At 41.1% G+C, this 21447-nt stretch overlaps 1 protein-coding gene across 4 annotated transcripts in view; it reads left to right on the top strand.

Moving 5' to 3' along the window:
- The window catches only part of DNAJC13 (DnaJ heat shock protein family (Hsp40) member C13), a 55844-nt gene that overhangs the window by 14873 nt on the left and 19524 nt on the right, over positions 1-21447 (top strand). For 3 of the 4 annotated variants that reach the window (XM_032951152.2, XM_076066193.1, XM_076066192.1), the window contains exons 10-37: positions 102-268; positions 1420-1499; positions 2965-3134; positions 4446-4545; positions 4864-4971; positions 5802-5957; positions 6247-6303; positions 6582-6703; positions 7055-7130; positions 7222-7317; positions 7449-7592; positions 8354-8368; positions 9369-9451; positions 10168-10321; positions 11860-11963; positions 12385-12544; positions 13082-13144; positions 13869-13970; positions 14658-14762; positions 15094-15296; positions 16558-16642; positions 16884-17038; positions 17610-17655; positions 18091-18245; positions 18688-18889; positions 19454-19569; positions 20407-20485; positions 20843-20978. In XM_032951152.2, the coding sequence (XP_032807043.2) occupies positions 102-268; positions 1420-1499; positions 2965-3134; positions 4446-4545; positions 4864-4971; positions 5802-5957; positions 6247-6303; positions 6582-6703; positions 7055-7130; positions 7222-7317; positions 7449-7592; positions 8354-8368; positions 9369-9451; positions 10168-10321; positions 11860-11963; positions 12385-12544; positions 13082-13144; positions 13869-13970; positions 14658-14762; positions 15094-15296; positions 16558-16642; positions 16884-17038; positions 17610-17655; positions 18091-18245; positions 18688-18889; positions 19454-19569; positions 20407-20485; positions 20843-20978 (3239 nt within the window). The remainder of the gene's footprint in view (positions 1-101; positions 269-1419; positions 1500-2964; positions 3135-4445; positions 4546-4863; positions 4972-5801; positions 5958-6246; positions 6304-6581; positions 6704-7054; positions 7131-7221; positions 7318-7448; positions 7593-8353; positions 8369-9368; positions 9452-10167; positions 10322-11859; positions 11964-12384; positions 12545-13081; positions 13145-13868; positions 13971-14657; positions 14763-15093; positions 15297-16557; positions 16643-16883; positions 17039-17609; positions 17656-18090; positions 18246-18687; positions 18890-19453; positions 19570-20406; positions 20486-20842; positions 20979-21447) is intronic. The other variant, XM_032951155.2, reaches the window with a different exon arrangement.

Raw genomic sequence — 21447 nt, 5'->3', positions numbered from 1 at the left:
ACACTTGCGTAAAAAATATATACGTCGTACACACCGACACGTAGCAGTGTGCAAACGTGGCGCGCTCCTTGACCTTTCACCCCGCTGTGCCCGTCGCACAGGGACTCGCTGCTTGCCAGCATGCTGGACGGCGTGCGTGCGTCTGGGAACCGTGACGTGTGCGTGAAAATGCGGCTGACGGAGCGCGGTCAGCGCTGGGGTCTCATGAGCACGCCCGTGGACGAGGAGGTGGAGAGCACGCACCTGCGCTTCCTCGCCTCGCCGCCCAGTGAGAGAGAGCGAGAGCGAGCGCTCGCGCGCGCGATGGAGTTTGCACAGAGGTCTATCGGTATCTCCGTGGCAAGAATCTGAAGTCTTTTTTTTAAATCTTTATTTATCTTGGAGCAATCTGACGAGCTTATGAGAAGCTCTTTTTCACAGGTGTCCAGTGTTGTGGTCTCGGACCGTTTTGTTGTTGTTTTTGCTGCCTTCTATAATTAATAAATTTACTATTTATTTATATTTGGTGACTTGCTTTCCATTCTCTCTATTTTGCACTCCTATCGTTTTTTTTGTATCGTTTGCTGTTGCAACTTGCTGACCTGCCCATACTGGACGTCTGTGAATAATAGCTTCATAGCTCATCGGATTCCTCATCCAGTCTAAATGCAGATTTTGACCATGAATTGTATATCTGTTGAGCCGGGCCTGTCCCCAGCTCGGTGTGTGCAAGGCACGCTTGCACGGGATGGTAGTTTTATTTATTCACAAGTATAGATGAGTTAAAATATCACTTGCGTACCTTCAGGTGAAGGATCCCTCTCAGAAGAGTAATAGAGTTGATAATACAATGTGAATTTGCTTGCGAGTTTGACACAGAGTTGATATATATGTGCATAAACCTACAATATTTACATTTATGTTTAGGTGAGATTCAGCGTATACATTTAAGATTCTCATCACATCGGACATATGGTAGGATTCAAATTGTTTGCTAGTCGGTGCTTAAAACACTGCAATATGTATTCCCTACAAAGAAATCTATTTGTGGTGCTCTTGGTTAACAGAGTATTTCATTTTGGAGACGCCTTGCCTTTGTTCAAAGCCATTGATTTGTAAAGGAAGTGCTTTAGTTGGTACAGTGTATTGGTTTATGCACTCCACAGCCCCATTGCATGCATTTAAATACTGAATGGAAACTTAATGCACTGGTACGTCACGTCTCTCATCAATGCCAAACCTATTTGAGGTAGGGAGGTCTAGCTCTTATACACTATATACACTGATCAGTGATATCCCTTAGTAAATTTATAATGTGCTTTTATGGAAACAGCATTAATGTCAGCATGTTGTGCTTAGAATTTGTCTCGTCTTTTTTCTGTGAAATGCAACACTTCAAAGTGTGCATAATAAGCGCCGTGATTTTTTTCTTCTTTACAGATGGAAACTTTGCTGATGCTGTCTATAGGTTCAATGCCAATGTTTCCTACAGTGGCCTTCTTCATGCAGTTACACAAGATGTAAGAAAACTCTTTAGTGTTACATTTTTTGTATTAACAATATTTATACGATTGACCATGCACAATGTGAATGTCCTCTGTAATTATTTGTTCAGAGCCTTTCTCTCTGGATTGTGTAGCCAGTGGAGTGGGTTTTGGCTGGGTTGACCAATGTAGCAGATTCAGGAATGCATGACTAATGTCAATTATAAGCAAACTACAAAAGTTGTGTGAAATAAAATAAAATTGGCATTATTAATAAGTTCTTCACTTAATTAACATTTAGTGGTTTCCTCTTCTCCAATCTGTGATGTACATTTAATCTGAACGGCTAAATAGAATGTGTAATTGTATTTTTAAATACCATTTAAGAAATTGTCTTTTGGGTAGTCATCGTGGATTTCATTAAATTATTCAGACACTTTAAAGAGTGCAATTCAAATGATATAATTTACCATTTTGCCTTGTAATTTATGTAACAAAATGTGCATCATTTTGTCCATTGCATTCAGTTTAACCCGAATACACCCTCGTGCATGTTTGTCTCATAATGAAAGCACTGTCCCGTCGGGCTACAATCAGTCAATGAAAGGTGCAGTGCCAAAAACGACCAGTTGTCCTCATTGCAGACTGATGGCCAAAGCTATGGGTTGTGTTTTTTAGCGATTCTATAGCCCTACCTCCACGGGCACCAAATACAATCACGGAGAAAGCGATTAAAACCACGGACAAGGTTCTTCCGCACCGTTGATTCTGTCATGAGTAGTAAAACTGACACATTAATGTGGAAAATTGGTGGTGATGGGAGTGAAGTTTTTGGTTTACACTCACCTATTCACCAGTCTGGCCTTTTTAAAAATCATAGGCTCAGTGCACCTCAACGGTCTCAACTAAATAAATTAAAACCAACGGCAAGTTTCTTTGCCCACCTTTCACAATGTCTGCCACCAGTGAAATGCATGCGGTGGTGTTTAATGATTGAAATCACGTGGGGTGGCTGATTGTCGATGTACACTGACTTCTGAAAAGCATTCTGGCTTTTGTTGAAGATCACAGGTTTACTCTAGCTTCAGAGCGTAAGAGAGGGCCCTTTGCAATAGCACGAATACTCCTTCCATTTATTTATTTACTTATTCCGCATGGAATATACAGTATAATGAGATGTTGGCATGATATAATGGTTAGCACACTGGACAATCCAGAGGTTACAGAATTGATCTGCTGGCACGGCAGTTGTCATTATGGGTAAGTTTCTTAAATCCTCCCACATCTGTCCACCCATCTTTAGAAATGGGCACAGGACAGATAGTGGACAGGTTGCATGTGGCGGAGTAAATGGGGTACTCTTACCTCTTCCAAAATACATGGCTAGCATGGAAGAGTGGCTCAAAAGAGTTCTCTCGTGGAAGCCCTTCATCCAGCAGTCGTGTGAGTGGGCACTTGCAGGGTTGCACCATTAAATTATAATCTGTTTGCTGGCTTTCAGAGCTTCTTTGCGGAGAATAAGGAGAAGCTGATAAACGGGGCCATCACAGCCCTGCTGACACATGAGGGTGACCAGATGGCCACCAACCCAGAGTTGGAGAGCCAGTTCCAGGCCATTCGCCGACTCGTCGCTTCCAAGGCCGGCTTCATGGCGTTTACGCAGCTTCCAAAGTAATGAAGTGCTGCAGCAGCAAACATAAAACAAAATAATTGGAGCTAGGTCGAGTTACTTAGCTTTCCTGAAAGGTGAAGCTGATTTAATGGGGCTTTAGCCAGTGACTGCCAAGTTAGCACTTGTGGGCAGATAACAAATATTAGCCACGTACACATGCACACGTTCTTTGTTTACACAGAAAATATAAATAATGGATTACGTGGATCATATAAAAATCCTTGTTCAGCAGAGCCCTGGTCCAGCCAGCTGCACCATTAATGCAAATCAATTGAATATATTGCTAACAACCCTATAATCCTAGCTTCAATCAAAAACACAAAAACGAAGGAACAGGGAGTGGACGAGACTGAGCAGCTGGTTTGGGAGCTACAATCCACTCAGCTCTACATCACGCGCCACCTACTGGGCACGTGCATGCACTGCACCTCTGGTTGCATGCACTGCACCTCTGGGTGTGGCAGAACGCTGCCTTGAATTAATTTATTATTTCTCACTTTGGTCCTGCAAAATTCAGCTAGCTAGGGTTTTAATGGAGGAAAATAAGAAATGCTATTTATATATTAAGAGTTATGAAATTGGCTACATTTTGGGTATTCATTTCTAGTACAAAGAACAGCTTCATCTACAGCATCTTTTGTTGTTAACAGCGGTCATGAGATGTTTAACTGAACAAATGTTAGGAATGGTGGTAATGTTTTTAACCTGTGCTCAGACATTATTACGAAAGGAGTTCTTGTTGTTTTTGTTAAGTAACAAGTAAATTTGCATTCATAGGTTGCATTCTAAGTGGCCAAGCAATTGTATCTATAGGCATGCGTCTATTTTGATTAGCTTTTGTTTCATTGTGCAGTGTCTCTACCTTCATGGTGCACTGCTGACATGAAGCTGCTTTGTATAACTTTTATTTATTATAAACTAGATTTGAAGCTTTCGTGACTGCAGGAATTACTCTTTGGTTTTTCGGTAAAGTCATGTAGAAAGAAAATATTTATTATATCAAAGGAAAGGAAATCAAAGACAACATCTATTTATATCCTACCTGATAATTTTCCACCCCACCACAAAATGTTGTATCCTTTACTTCTTTCTGCATCCCTGCATACCGAAATTAAATAGCTTCCACTTTTTAAGATATGTTTTGATTTCTTAGACAGGGTAAACTATTTTGGGCCAAATTAAATTTTTTTACAAAGCAGCCAAATGCACACTGGCACTCTTGGTAGTGAAGACATGGCATTCTGCCGACCATGGACCCAGACCCTTTGTATCATTGAGAGACTGAGGCCGGCCTTGTTGTTCTTTCGCAGGTTCCGTGAAAAGTTGGGCGTCAAAGTGGTGAGGGCCCTCAAGAAAAACTGTGATGGTGTGACTCATGCAGCCATTGATATGCTGTGCGCCCTCATGTGTGTAAGTAACATGTTGGTTGATGGAATCAATATATTGTCTGAAAAGACAATGCCAAATTCCCTGCATTACTATTTAGACAAATTTGCTGATCCATAACATAACCTATGTTTATATGATGGTCATAATTGTTCCGTTGGGTGTACATTAATTATAAAATTCATTTTAATGAACTACATGAAAAATTTTAATTGCGTTTATGATTCGGTAATAGCTTTTGTAGGATTGTATCAGTCCATTCTGTTGAACCGTTTTAGTTAAACACTGTACAGTCGAGAGCACAAATCAAAAGTGGAATCTGTGTGTGGTGTGTTTTTGCAGCCCATGCACGATGATTATGACCTCCGGCAGGAGCAAATGAACAAGTGTTCCCTCCTCTCCTCCAAAAAGTTTCTCGAGAGCCTATTGGAGAAATTCAACACACACGTGGTAGGCACAACCAGGATTGCCCTTACGCTCGCTTCTAATAAAGCAGCACACTGGTTCATGTGAAAGTAAATGACCACTGTACAGTTCATTATAAAAAACCTCGTCCATTGTGGCTCGACACATTTATTCAGCGTTCAATTAAACAACAGTACTTGGATAATTTTTCTCTGATTTCTGGCCAAAGAGTGCTCTTCAGTACTGCGCTAAAGTTTGTCTTTAAATCAACAGACGTATGCACATCCAGAACAGCAGTGATGCAAATGATGCACATAATCCAGAAAATCATGCCTTTGTTTTGATTTAGCTTGAATCAGCGGGTTATGCTTTTCTTTCCCTAGCCGTGTTTTGCGAGACATTGCAGATGTGCTCCTCTCATTTATCCCTTTCCAGGTCATGCCACAGATGCTGAACCTATCCCATCTAGTATTCTTTTAAGTGCATTCGCTGACCAGATGCTCCTTGTGATAGTAAATCTGAAAACAATATACTAATAAATGAACCAAGAAACTAGCAGTCTTATTTATTTTGAACTTGTATGTGTGCACTCTGCATAAGTTTGCCTATATTTCTTCAGTGTGCAAATTTGAACACCTTTGTACCAGGCATGATACTTATAATACGTACTTATATATGTTGAACTTCTTTTCGCACCGGACGTGCTAGCCAACGATGCTAATCGGAGGTGCGGAGGTGAAGGACAACAAACTAAACACAAAAAGCAGTTCTAATCAAATGAGTTTTCAATCTTGTACAAAGGTAAGTTGTATGAGAAAAACGCAAAAGGCCACAACCTAGCTTTAATCGATCTTTGTCGTGTCTGTCATTCGAAGGGGCACGGGACAGGAGCGCTGGTGATCAGCTCTCTGCTGGACTTCTTGACGTTTGCGCTGTGTGCGCCCTACAGCGAGACCACAGACGGCCAGCAGTTTGACCTGCTGCTGGAGATGGTAGCAGATATGGGCCGCACCCTCTTTAGGCTCTTCCAGGTGACACAGGGCCCCCCCCATCATCATATGCTAAGTGTTCCCACCGACGTGTATGTATTTTTAAAGGGTTTTAAAGAATGGATTATAAGCAGTGGGTTATGCAGCTCGGGACGTTGATGCTCATTTAAATGTTATTTTTCAAACACCTCAGATCCTATGTTTCCTAATTTTTCACTTTTGCTCACTGGTATAGAATGTCATGAAAAAGGACTGGATAGCTTAAGTGTGGAAAATCCTAATTATCGCTTGACTTGTGTTCTTGTGGCAATATATATCTATGGACTGACAGCATCCGTCGATGGCCATAGTGAAGGGGACTGGGCTGGTCATGAAAGCCATAATTGAGGTGAGATTCTGTTTGCAACACTTAATCTATGCCCTTTTCTGAAGTATGTAACCACAGACACTTTGAAGAAAATGTATTAATATAACAAACCACTCTAAACTAGCACTTCATAATCTCATGCCTGAAAAAAACAAAATACTTGAGAAATTCTCTGCTGCTTTTTCCACTGTAAAATTAGTTTACAAGTGCAATGTGTGTGGGTTTTTTTTTTTTTTTAAATCACTCATTCCAGTGAGCATCATGAGCACTGACTTCCTCCATCTGGCATTATTCTGTAGGAGGGGGATGAAGAAATTGCCACAAAGATGCAGGACCTGGCGCTCAGCGAGGGGGCCTTGCCACGTCACCTGCACACCGCCATGTTCACCATCAGCACAGACCAGAGACTTCTCACCAACAGGTGCTTTAGGCGCTCCTCTCCGCCTGTGTTCAGCAGCGCTTCACGCATACCGATTTTTCTCCCATGTTTTTTGCTTACAAACGATCCAGAGTGCAACTTTCTATTTTTTGTTTTTGTTTTTCCTGTCTGAACAGTATTCGGTAAGTTATACACTCCTGCTCATGGTCTCAAAAATTGTTGTGGTCATTCACGTAACGTGACGCTGTGTTTTTGTGTGTTTGATGTGGGTGTGTTGGTAAAAAGTGTATACGAATTACGTCTAATTATTGTCAAATGCCGTAAGTTTGTCATGCTTTACATATTACATGAACTTGCTTTAATTCGTGCTGCCTTTTACATTCCTGTTTAAAGGCAGTTGAGCAGACACCTCGTTGCTCTTTGGACGTCGGGCAACCCTACTTCTTTAAACTTGATGAAACGAATACTGGTGAGTATACTATGGGTTTATTTTCAGCAGTTCTCACGTGACAGATGTTATTGCTTTGTCACGGATTATTATTTCCTTTCATTCTTTTCAGCCGTCTGGTTTGATGGCGTGCCTCGACTCAGAAGAAAAAGTTTCAGACAAAGACATCGACAGAATGAATGTCAGGGACAACCTGAAAATCGCTTCAGTAAGTGACAAACATGTCCGATGTTGAATCAAGTCTCGTACTGTATGCTCAACCATTGCGAAACATCGATACAATCTAAAAGTGGCATTGGTGGTGGTGATGACATTTGAACTTTTTCTTTCACGTCTTAGGACCAATTCTTGAAGATGAGCAAAGTTCCAGAGTGGCAACGGATTGCAGGAAAGGCTGCCAAGGGGGTGGAGAAGTTTGCCAAAGAGAAGGTTGACTTTGTGCTCATCCACTGGAGGGATCGCATGGGCATCACCCAGAAGGAGGTGCCTACTCAACAAACACCATCGAACCCAGTCTACAGATGGCCTTCTCCATTCAACACATGGCCATCCAATTTTTGCAATAATGGCCTGGCTCGGCGGATGAAAACATTAATTGTTATTTCACATGTAGGGCATATATCTCTTTGTTGCTTGTTGATCGGAGGTTACCATGTGACGCGCTGGGTAATGAGCTTTTTTTTTTAAATTCACTTAAACCGCAAGCAGGGTTCAAAAAGTCCCGATGTTCAGCTGCAAAAAGGGGAGGGGGGTTATTGTGGCACTGGAAGGAGAATGCTATACCAGGCATTGCAATGTTTGGCACGTGGATTAACGAAGTGCTGGTCTTCCCTTATCTTCACAAGCACCTTCGCTAATGGCCATGCACAGTGCAGCTTTTTGTTTATAGCTGTTGTTTTAGTAAAAAAAAATAGGAAAGAGCTGCCAACAGTTTGCAGGGCATGTCTTAATTTGTATACATTTTGACTCGTGTTAATTTCGGGCTTTCCACATTTATTGTAACAAATTGAATTAATCCACATTAACCACATTGTGATTTACATATGAATTGCACCAACTTATAACTTAAATAATTCAAGTATTGTTGATCGATTAATTCATTTGTATGATTTTTGCTATCGTTTACTGTAATTGCTTAAATCTTCACTCAAAAATGTAAGACCAAACTGCTATAATTGTAACATTTTCATGTTGATTTTGCACCCTGCACTCCAATTTGCTGATGGCCTGATGCTGACTTTCAGGACAGAAATAACCAGGTAAGCCAAAAAAAATTTGCTTTTATCATATACGCAAATAATTGACCACAAATTGAGACTCAAGGACACTCCGTAGCAGGACTGTGAACAGATTCAAACATTGGTATCGGACCTTTTTGCCAGTATCCAAAATTATACGGAATACTGGAATAATTTTCCCGTAAATATTACTGCTCGACCTGATCTATTATTGTGCTCATACTTGAATTGTCTTTATACTGTTTGCCTTTTGGTATTCTCTGGTCTAAGACTGGTGAGACAAAGCCATAAAGAAGGCTGTCTCTGGTATAGGCCAATCAGTTTCAAAGACAATGCCCATATATTATCAGAGCTTGTTTGTTTGCATGTTTTTACCCAATTGTGTGGTTATTGCAAACTTTTGATGCCTTGCAAAAGGTATCTATTTAGTGTTTGAACATCTTAACACCTCTTTTATTGCCAGAAATTGTAAAACCTATTCCTATTTTTCAAACAGATTAATCCATCTTGTAAACGAATGTCCACTGAATTCATTATCCGGAAATATCTGAGGTTTATGCCAAATCTCCCATAGCTTTTGACTGAATATCAAAATTTCGATTTCAAGCTTTCGTGACTGCAGGGATTCATCTTTTTGGTTCTTTCGGTAAAGTCACGTAGGAGGGAAATAACAAAATAATAAAAATGAAACATCAAATAAAACTCCTTTGTCAAGGCGCTCTGCTCCTCCCACCCAGCTTAAAATACGCTGCCAAGCTTAGCAGTGTTCATTGGAACGCTGTCTTTCTGACAGCAATTTCTTCGCCTGAGAACGGCTACTTGTGTTGTGGCCGAAACGTCGTGAGAATTTTATTTTATTGTTTTATTTTTATTATTTCCCTTCTATGTGACTTTACCGAAAGAACCAAGAAGATGAATATGAAAACTTCACATTATACTGTAATGTTTATTTTCCTCCAGTTGGCAGCATCATCATCACTGTTCTTATCTAACATGTACTAATTTTGTTTGCAAATTACAGAATGCCAACCAGAAACCTGTTGTCTTAAGGAAAAGGAGACAGAGAGTAAAGGTGGAATCCAACTGGGATTTGTTTTACTACAGGTGAGTATCTAACCCGATCGATTAGGGTAGCACATGGTCACAACTCATCCTACGTTATCATGTTACCAGAATTTAATCAAATGCATATATTTTTATATTCTTGGTTCTTTCGGTAAAGTCATGTAGAAGGGAAACAATAAAATAATAATAAAAAATATTTTTATTATTTTAAAATAATAAAAAATATTTTTATTATTTTATTGTTTCCCTTCTACGTGACTTTACCGAAAGAACCAAGAATATGAATCTCTGCAGTCACGAAAGCTTTAAATCACAAGCATATATTTTTCTGAAGGTTTGAGGAAGCAACTAACATATGCAAGAATGCACTTGTGTTGTGGCCGGGCTTTCTGCCCACCAACCACAAGAGTTGCAGTGTATTCCTTGAGACAGAACGTGGATTGTATGCAGGCTGTGAGCGACGTCATAAAAGTGTTCTTGTCGATTTAATTTTAGTACGGTCTGTGGTTTGCGAAATATGCAACGTTTTAAACAGCAGTCTCTGTGTTTGTTGGTCAGCAGTCGCTGTACACTGGTAACCGTTGCTCATGCATTAAACAAAATATTGCCATGGTGTATTACATAATCTACAGACTGCGTATGACATTAAAATAAGCATTTTGAAACCATTTAAATAAGGGGTAATGTTCACCATTCAATCGAAATTGTTTTGTCAAGTTGTTGTGGACTCTTGTTTTTGTTGTGTTTTTTTTAAGGTTTAACCAGGACCATGCGCGATCTAACCTGATCTGGAACTTCAAGACGAGGGAAGAGCTTAGAGATGGCCTGGAGTCGGAGATGAGAGCCTTCAATGTTGACCGAGAGCTTGGTAGCAATGTCACTATATCCTGGAACTACCAGGAGTTTGAGGTAATTTCTCACACACTCCAAAGAGCAACAACATGAAGATAATTTGTTTGGTTATATTTCTCTCATTCCATTAAGGGTACAACAAATCATTCCTCCCAGAAAATGTATGGCATGTCATTATTCAGGGTTGTAATTTGACTCGAGGGTTGGCTCATAGTTCGGAGTTCTGAGTTGGCACCTCTGAGTTAGGTTATTCAATGACTCCACAAAACCCTATTACATAAATAAGTGAGTTTTCACTTAATCTATCATGATTGCAGCTCTGAGAATTTTTAGCTTGGTTTAACTGTCGTACAGCAAATATCAATCAAATATCAGAGTGTGTGGCAAAATGCACCCCCTTGTCTAAATATTAAAAGGCCACTTGAAAGTTTTTTTTACAATTGTGTGACATCACGGATGTCACTGTGCAATGCCAGCCCTAGAGAGGCACGGCGTGCGATGTAACGACATCGCGGGCACCGCGATGATGTGGGTGCAGTACCGGCCCTAGAGGGGCTCGGTGAGCGCTGACTGGCACTGCTGGATGGCACCACGCTCTGCGTGCACAGGATATGGTGTGAGAGTGCCGGCCATGGGAATGGGGTTACTAAGGGCCATATCACTCTGGTTGACCCCGAAGGACACTTGACCGGTGAAGTCTACACAGGGGCCCGCAGGTGGGGGCTAGGGGTGGTCACGTGTCAGGGTCGAGATCCTTCTCGAGGGTTTTAGAAGGTGGTCGTGGCTAAGGGCAGAGCCAGCCACACCACAGAGGATATAAGCCGGGTCCCCGAGAGGGACCGGCTGCTGTTGCTCATCCTGAAGAATCTACGTCCTACGTTCTACAGACTCTCCAACACGTGGACCTGGCACCGAGCTGTGGTCCGGTCCGTTGTAGCTACTCCCGGTGTAATTAGTGTAGCTAGCCTGGTGGTCCGCCACCATAGATTGTTATCTGGTAAAGGGGCAGTTATCCCTTTTGTGTTGGTGTTAATAAATGTGTTGCCTCCAAAGAGTACGTCTGCGACTCAGTTGAACTCGCTACACAATTATATGCTCTTGGGCATATGTGGCTGTATTGATTTATGCTAGATTATTTATCTAGTGACGTCATACCGATAGCACTCCAGGCATAGAACCAGGAAAATACCAAAAAATAAGGACCAATAAATATATACTTTTTACCTACCTCATAAATGTAGTGTCTGTTTGGGTCACGGAACCCTTTACAGCCTATATGAATCAAAGCACATGGACTTTTACATGTGATTTGATGAATGTAACTTGAATGAGAATCAATATTAATTGATTGGTCTGTGGCATTATTACTCCTACTTTCGATAGGAAGTACTTCTTGATAACTGTGTGTATGGCCATTTCCAAGCTGAAACTAAACATAGCTGTAAATGTATTTATAATGGTCTTGATTTGCCAGCACATCGCTTTAATGTATACAATAAACATCTCTACCTATGGGGGGGAGGGGGGGGTGTATGTCTACTATGCTGTATTAGCTGGAGACTTTTCTCTAAGAGTATCTCTCTTTGTCGCTGAAGGTGCGGTACGACTGCTTATCGGATGAAATTAAGATCGGAGATTACTATCTCCGTCTGCTCTTAGAAGAGGATGACAGCGAGGAAGCAGGAGCAATAAAGCGATCGTAAGTTCATCAGTCCACCGAAATCTGAATCTGCACAAACTTCAAACAGTTGCTTGTATTTTGTTTACGTTTTGGTGAATTGTGGGTGATTGTCTCAAAAGGTAAAATATGCAGCCCTATAATTGCTTGCTTGAACCAATAGTGGTGAAAGATGGGGAGCTCTTGACAGCCTCTGCAGATGTAATTTTTTAACCTACTCTTCCATGCTGGTCAAACAATACAGCATAGTCTTCGTGATGTTGCAAAGAGTTAGGCCACTGACTCCATTTGTTGTGGACTGGTTTTCACAGAAAACTTTGCTACATTTGATTAATCATACCAACGTTAAACATCTTTAACATGACGAGGAGCTAGATGTAGGGTGTTGTGCGTAAATCTACGTGTATGTTTGCGCACGTGCGTGCCTTTTGTATACCCACAGGTACGAGTTTTTCAACGATCTCTACCACCGCTTCTTGCTCACGCCCAAGATCAACATGAAGTGCCTCTGTCTGCAAGCACTGGCCATAGTGTATGGCAAGTGCTACGAGGAGATTGGACCTTTCAATGACACAAAGTACATTGTCGGCATGCTTGAGAGGGTGCGTGTTCGCTGCTTCCCATCAATCATGAACACTTGTACCTGTAGAGACAACATTGGGATGAGTTGTATATAATATATTTTACCATTAAGCATTGTTTAATTTGTTTTGAATATTTTGTGAATTAAATCTGTGTAGATTATACATTATTAAGGATATGTTTTACAAAATACATAGCATTCTAATTGCAAATCAATGCTCGTGCAATTCATTTTGTGTTATTGCATCAAATTTCAAATCTACTTTTTGGTTAATTCAGTGCAATTAAAAGGTGTGTGGTCTCCATTACAGTATAATATTATATCAATTTCTTATTTAGGATGCCATTCTATACTTGGTAATTTGTCTAACAATAACAGAAAATAGCTTGCACTACTTTAAAAGGAGTAGCACTTCACTAAAGTGTTGTAGTGTTCCCTGTGCTTAATACATGAGAGGAATTTCAAGTTGTTGATTGCAACTGTGTAATCCTAGTCCTTTTTAGGTCTGTTACATGTAGCTCACTGTAAAATATCTTGTTATTTTTTTCTGTTGCAGTGTACGGATCGACTTGAAAGAGACCGACTGATTCTCTTCCTTCATAAGCTCATCCTCAATCAGGTAAGATAAGTCTGTCATCTCATTACCTTAATAATATTAAACCCAAAATGTATTTAGCCAGATGGTGGTGCTGCCATGTACCTATAATCATCGAGTACTGTGGAGGCAAAGGTTGGTGGATCGCACAAATGCTTTGAAACTCCCTTCCCATGGGTGTCGAGGTGCCATAGCTTGGCTTGCCAGGATAAGGCAGGACAACAAAAATGTGGACTCACCTCTTCCATCTGTATTGTATTGTTTACCCTCTCATGTGGGTTTCTTTCCACATGTATAAGCACCCATTAATTGACAGAAAACATCTTCATATATGGGGGACCACAGAGCTTTGGCATTTGTTGGTGGCGGCTCATGACCAAGCCACCTCCCCCCTTATCTAGATCCTCGCAGCTCCGAGTTTCTCACTTTGAGAATTGAGTGAGTACTATGCTAGTTATGCGTTGAAATTACGATTAATTATTATTATCGAGTTTAAAGGAAGCCCATTCATATAATCAACTTCTGTATTTTTACAATCCTTGCTTTACTCTTTGGTTCTATTCGGTAAAGTAAAATAAAACAGAAAAATTGTTTTATTTTTTACCTACGTGACTTTATCGAATAGAACCAAAGAGTATGGATCCTTGCAGTCACGAAAGCTTCAAATCTAGAATCCTTGCTTTCCCAACTATGACACGTAATATCTGTGCTGCTCATGCTGGGCGAACGCTACGTTGGCGTTCAACAGAAAAATGTGAAGGAGCTGATGGATGCCAATGGAACGAGGATTCTGGTCGACCTTTTAACCATGGCTCATCTTCACACGTCACGTGCGACTGTTCCCCTGCAGGTAATCACCCTGTGCAATTAATTAAATACAACCATCCACCTGATGCCTGCTGTCATACGGGGTGTCCATAATGGTATCTATTTATACAGAACGACAATTATATGGCAATGCGAACTGTGTGGTTGAAATGTTGACAATGTATTATGTATAAACCCCATCGTGGGGGTTACGTTCTTGAATATAGCCACAATTGGCAAATCCGCAAAATCAAATGCATATGGGAAAAATGTGGTTTGGTTCACAGTTTTATTTTTGCCAGTTGTGTGAAAATATAATTTGGAAGGCAGTGAATATGGTTCGAACAAAGCATGTCATCAGTTTTCTTCCCCGCTGTTCATGTGCTTTATCAATGTAAGAGAAGCAATGAAAGAAAATGAACCATTCATGCTAAACCTTACAATATTGTACTGCCTGCATTCAAAGCAGAAGGATTTTGCAATCTGCTGTGTCTAAGAAAATGTTTTTCAACAGAGCAAAATAAATGGACTAATATCCTCATAGTGGATTGAAGTGCTTCTTGCAGATGCAATGTGCATTGCAAATTTAAATATGAAAAGTTGAGTTCAATCTTTTTTTTATCATTTCATAAATGTGCCACCTTATATGACCTGCTTTTTTATTTTACATTTATGTACTACAGCCTGACTGAAGATAGGCCTGAGTTGTAATGTTTTTTTCATTTTATAGAGCAATGTGATCGAAGCGTCACCAGACATGAAAAGGGAAAGTGAGAAGGAGTGGTATTATGGGAATGCTGAGAAAGAAAGACTCGGACCATATGGATTTGATGAGGTGAGCTGTATTAAGTAGTTATACTCTTTCACGTGTTAATGCTTTTTTTAACTTAGTCGATTACGTTTTATGAAATGGCAATGAGATTTATTTTAATATCAAAACTATTTTAGCTGCACATCATATTTCCCCACCAAAAAACTCATAGCCTTATTTAATTTTACCAAGGCAGGTGTCCACATAATTTCCCCAACCTCTGAAACAAAACCCATGCAATAGCCTGGTCAGTTGTAAATGATATGTTCTGTCTCAATACATTTTTCCGGTGGAAATTTTGCAATAAGAACAAACAAAACACCCAAACGCACCGTATATGAATGCTGTCGAGCAGATGCAGGAACTGTGGCAGAGCGGAGTTCTGACGCCCAAGACGCGTTGCTGGGCCCAGGGCATGGATGGCTGGCGTCCTCTGCACTCCATCCCACAGCTCAAGTGGTGCCTCATGGCCACAGGGCAGGCAGTGCTCGACGAAAGCGAACTCGCCACCCTCGTACTCAATATGCTCATCGCCATGTGCCATTACTTCCCCAGCAGGTCAGTGGGGGAAGGTTGCATGCCGCGGTTTTTTGAACATGTTTAAAGTAATGTGGGAAATTGACAAATTTAGTATAAAAGTCTACAGGGCCAAGTGCTTGCTACTGTTAGTGAGCATCTATAAAGGTTGACATGGCACACAACGGAGGTGGTTGGACCAGCACCATCAAGGCATTTGCACACAAGTAGAGGGCTTAATTCATGTCTCTGCTGGGACATCTCATAAAAATGTTGATGCGCCGACTATGCTGTGTACCATCAAATTCACGTCCACAGAGTTCAGCGGCCAATAATTCTTAGCACCCTTTGTAAATTACCCACCAGCCACTAGCAAGTCAGAGACCAACTCGACAACGTCGGGGCCCATTCTGTGTGACTGGCCCATGGAGAGGAGGGTGCCCTTTCACATGCCTGTGGTTACGACCACATCACACGACTGCCTGTTGGTACCCTTGCTGACTGGCGGCATCAGTGTAGAAGGACCACTGCCACAGCTGGTGAGCTGCGGTTTCCAACGCTGCATGAGAGGACTTGGGGGCACAGGGAGTCAGGATGAGTGGGAGTTGTGTGGTTAGCTCAGGGGGTCGCTGTGTCTGCAGGGCACTCATTTGTTGCCAATGATAAATGAGCCTTCTACTCACTGCTGTCACTCCGTGGTAGCTTTTGGTATTACAATGATAGTGTTTTATATACACTCAGCTAACAGGCTATTATTGTACCACTGCAAGTTAAGAATATATGCTCCAACCACAAAGAGGGTAAAATGCATAAAACATTGTTAATTGGTCACTTGAATGTGAATGTAAAATGTGCAGATATATGAAGATGATAAGTTAAGCATTGTGTGAGGAATGAGAGACATGTGCATCTGATTTGAGTGTGTTTGCAGCAAAGACATGAAAATAATACCTTTTAAAAAAAAGAATAAATAAAATGTCGGTGGAAGAGCCCAAATTATGAAATTGGAAACGAGGTTGACTTACTTACAATGGGAAAACCCCAGATTGTCAGAGGTCCCTGTCCCCAACAAATAAAAAAAAAGAAGCAACACACAGACTGGTGTGATGCAAGTTACTCTTCAACATAACCAGAGAAAGGGCAACACGAACTACAGGAATTACTTTAAAAAAAGCCAACAATACAATCGCAAAAGCTGAGGATGGACATTACAGGGTTTAACATTTTGCATGTAAAACCCTTCATTTTGACAAAAATTGTCTGAATTTTTTGTTGTTAACTGTTGTGTTTTTTTGCCCCGCAGAGACCAAGATGATGCCATAATTAGGCCCTTACCGAGAATTAAGAGGTTGCTGTCAGAAAACATCTGCTTGCCTCACATTGTTCAAGTACGTTGCAATTCGATTTATCCTGTCTCTCTGTTTTGTCTCTTTGCATATCCGTTCGTATGTCCAAATCCATCTCACAATTGATTGCAACGCAGGGAGAGAGAGGGACGTGTTGAAACTATTCCAACACACTTTTATCTGCTTTGGAATAAATATTGCTTATTAGCTCAAAATAGCCAAAACAAATACATCCAGAGCGATTAATCACACTGATGCGATCTGCCTTGCTCTGCCGGTGCAGCTGCTGCTGACCTTCGACCCGATCCTGGTGGAGAAGGTGGCTGTGCTGTTGGGGCTGGTGATGCAGGACAATCCTCAGCTTCCACGTCTCTACCTCACTGGGGTCTTCTTCTTCATCATGATGTACACTGGCTCCAACCTCTTGCCCATTGCCAGGTAGCCTGCTGCACTTGCCATTGGCACAGATTCTACACGGCTCCCCCGAATTCCAGCTCATCATGCTCTATTTATCTCACCCCCAGCTTTTATTCGCTCCCATTATCTCAGACTTAACCAGCTCCTATAACATTTCCATTAACATCGGTCAACACTTCTTCTACTGGATGTACCTAAAATTAGTCAGGCTTGAGTTTCATTTACAACTGTTTCCTTAACCCTGAAACCTTATAACAGGTACACTGCCTTCATCCCTCAGTCTTCTGATACCAAATGCTGCAATGCCAGTTCACAGCAAGCCTCATCACTTCAGAATACTTGTTTAGTTGTGGCACTAAGATCTCAAATAATAAGACCGCTTCCCTTAACTGTTAATTCAGGAGCGTTTCCTGAATGTCACCCATGGCAATGTATTATCGGTTATGCAACTCTGCAATATTTAATTATCCTTTCATGAGCAAAATGTCATTTTTTAAGCTAGGCTTCAAGCCACTCATGTTCATCTTTACTTCTCGTTCTGAAATGTTTTACATGCATAGTTGTATTGAGCTGATTTCCATTCTAATTGCAGTTTTCTGAAGTACGCGCACATCAAGCAGGCTTTCAGATCTGAAGAGGTAGGAGTCTTTGCAGTGAATGCTGCTTTCACGAAAGCTTCAATAACATCCACATGGCATGAGTGTTATTTCACTCGTAACACGTGCAAAACATACAGCTTCAGATCCTTAGAGCATATGTTCATGTATTGATGCTGTTGTCTCATAATTTTAACAATTTTAGTTATTCCCTAGTAGTTTGTCAAATGCAATGTTATGTCGGCTAGTAAAGATTGCTTGACTAAAACAAGTTAAACCAGATTCTGCAGGAGCATACACCAAACTAATCAATTATTTTCTTTTTCCATGCTTTTCGGCCTTCAAAAATAAAGGCATGCCAGTTTGTTTTATACTAGGTGATAATTGACAATATGATCAAAGATGGCAATCAATGATCAAAGCGCTTGCCCCATTATTAGAGAGCATGTCATGATGGTGTGTGCCTTCGCGACACAGACAAAGGGCCAGGAGCTGGTGCAGCGCAGCATTCTAGGCCACATGCTGCCCGAGGCCATGGTCTGCTATCTGGAAAACTACCTGCCGGAAAAGTTTGCCGAGATCTTTCTGGGGGAGTTTGACACGCCCGAGGCCATCTGGAGCAATGAAATGCGGTACGGCTGTGGAAGATTTAGAGCCTTAATTAAGGGAATATTCCCCGTGGGGGTGGCTTAGGGGTGTCTATTTGTGTTGTGAATGATGGACGAATCAAATCCAGAGTGCTATTAGTTTACATCTGACTCGGACTTAAATGGCTGGAACGCATTAATGACATGGCTATTTTTTGCTGACATGCTACGGTAATGGAAATACCGTGTGCTTCATTCTGCTATTGAATGGTTTCAGAAATATTTTGTAGCAAGCTTACCATGATTCTTCTTACGGATGGATGTAGTTTTATTTTGAAACTTGTAACGTAAGTTTGACTTGTTTTGCTCACTAGTGCTTAACGACCAAAACACTAATAGCCAGCACTTAAGCAACAATCAAACATTACCTGAGTTTGACCCTTGTGAGCGTTCGGGTGGCATTGTTTATGCTGATGTGCCCCACCAGGAGGCTGATGATAGAGAAGATCTCGGCACACCTGGCGGACTTCTCCCCTCGGCTACAAAGCAACACCCGGGCGCTGTACCAGTATTGCCCCATCCCACTGATCAGCTTCCCTCAGCTGGACAATGAGCTCTTCTGCAACATATACTATCTCAAGCACCTGTGTGACACCGTCCGCTTCCCGGACTGGCTGATCAAACACCCCGTGAGGCTCCACATCTTCATTTTCTCCACAATTACCAATAATGTGATCGTTTACCAATTTAAATATTTCTCCCATTGCAACTAGCTTCATCTTAACTGAAACATCGTCATCCTCACTACCACCCTCATTTTCATCATCATCCACTGCTGAATGGAAGGGATACCCAAACCTTATCGCTCATCTTGGTTTGTTGACCACACTTCACCCCACGCTGGTCAGTTGGTTGGTTTAGATTGGACCCAGAACTTGGCACCGATGTTAGCCATGGCCAGAAATTGGCATAATGTGCCAATTACTGCACTACCACTCTCCCCACTCCCCTAACCCTCCATCGTCATGAAAATGCTTATATCATTACCACTGGCATCATCACCACCATTTACTTTTTATGTTCATTATTCGTCACCTTGATGAGAGTTTCCATTCAATATTACTACCTGTCACATAATTCACAGTTCATATGCCTATCCACTGCTATATCACGTGCCCATGGCCGTGGTCACATGCACACGCGTTTATGTTCAGCACATGCCTTAGTTATGTATATGCTTTTGTGCACGATAGGTAAAGCTGTTGAAGGACACACTCGATGCCTGGAAAAAGGAGGTAGAGAAGAAGCCCTCGGCCATGTCCGTGGATGACGCCTATGAGGTGCTGCACCTGCCCAAGGGCCAGGGCGTGTGAGTATCCATATAGCTAACATACTACTTGTGAAATATATTTTATATATAACGGGTGTACTTATGTATATATATAAAAATGTGTTTTTTAAGTGTCATTTGGTAGGTTTTATACAGTGGAACTCTACCTATTGGCATCAATATAGGAGACCTCATCATAGAAAAGAAAATTCAAAGATGAGTTTTATTCTTGATGTCTGTGGCAAAAACTAATTGTGTCTTATGACTTATCTGCAATAAACTTGGATGCCAGAATGAGTTTTCCACGTGTTACAGTACCACAGGTACCTTCTGTGAGGGTAAATAAAGGATTATTTACAAAGTATTCCAAAAAGACTGGCATGAATCATGTTGGCGAGATCCCATGCATGTTAGGAGTCACAGAAAAGGGATATTATTTTATTAAAAAGGTTTTTGTAGCTAATTCTAACAATGTTATTGGTGTTCACACAAATTAGATGTACAATTTGAACATTAATGCCACGTCCTTAAAACATTCTGTTTGCATGTTCAGTATTGTATTATACAAGGACAATGTGTAATACATACTGAATGCATGTGTGCAGCCAAAAATTCACATTAATTTCATCCTGTTCACCCACTGAAATGTATAATGTTTTGCATTGCATCAGTGAGTGTAATTTTATGCCCAGTAAAGATAAACTTTTTCTTTAAGGTTTCAGACGTCTTGTATGTATGAATGTAGCCAAGTAATGTTTTGTTTTCCATGCTTTTGACTTACAAACCCATTAAGATGCCACTATAATGCGGCATTGGGTGCATGTCGAACCAATGTGTTGTGTAGAATTTTTTATTGTGGTTCGTGTGATTTTGCAGACATGATGAAGCCAAGATCAGGAAGGCGTACTTCCGGTTGGCCCAAAAATACCATCCAGACAAAAATCCGGAGGGCAGGGTATGTACCAATGTACAGAACTTTTTGTGGTCACTAAATCTTAACGTGTAAAATAATACCTATTACAGCGCAATGTTTTACAATTGCAAAATGTCAAATAATTTTACTTCCTGTTTTGTTGAATTGTTTTGAGGATAAAAAATTAAGTTAATTTATATTTTATCTCTTATCAATGCATCATTGTTAAAATTACACTTGTATTTAATACAACTGTTCGAATAACAGGATGACCATATTATTGGCCTTTTCTTTCTGTTTAAATCTTAATTTTAAAAACGTTACAAAATGTTCGCACCACAATTGTTTAAATTGCCGCATGTTCAGACCGAATGTCTTGTTTACCATCTTACAAATCAGGACATGTTCGAAAAAGTGAACAAGGCCTACGAGTTCCTGTGCAGCAAGTCGGCCAAAACAGTGGATGGCCCTGACCCAGAGAACATCATCCTCATTCTCAAGACGCAGAGCATCCTCTACAACCGGCACAAAGAAGGTGGGCACTACCAGCTGCAGGTCCTTTACCCACAATGCACCTGCTCGTGAAGTGCGTTCCACTGAGATTTTATGAACGGCATAAATGTATGTATGTTGAACTTCTTCCACACGTTCATAGCCAACCATGATAATCGGAGGTGCGGGAGGGCAACAAGCTAAACACAAAAATCAGTTAAATAACAATGCCCTGTTCAACTAACTGATCACTGCACTCACCCCATTGTGTCAATGGCAAGCCTTAATAGGGGTTCTCAAACAGCACTTGCTCGTCTATTATTGTGCGTGGTATTTACCTAAATTGCATTAAATATTCCCGGATCTTGACAACTCAGAAGCTAAGCAGGGCTGAGTCAAGCCAATGCTAGGATATGTGACCACAATACATATAACAGCAGATGCTGTAGGTTGCTGCTTGATCACGTCATCAGAGGGTGGTGCAGAAAATCCATTGTTGTCCTGTACGATGC

This window comes from Petromyzon marinus, chromosome 10, assembly GCF_048934315.1.
Source record: "Petromyzon marinus isolate PM22_M1 ecotype Great Lakes invasive population chromosome 10, UKy_Petmar_22M1.pri1.0, whole genome shotgun sequence".
Taxonomy (NCBI): domain Eukaryota; kingdom Metazoa; phylum Chordata; class Hyperoartia; order Petromyzontiformes; family Petromyzontidae; genus Petromyzon; species Petromyzon marinus.
This window is presented reverse-complemented; position numbering and strand designations above follow the sequence as displayed.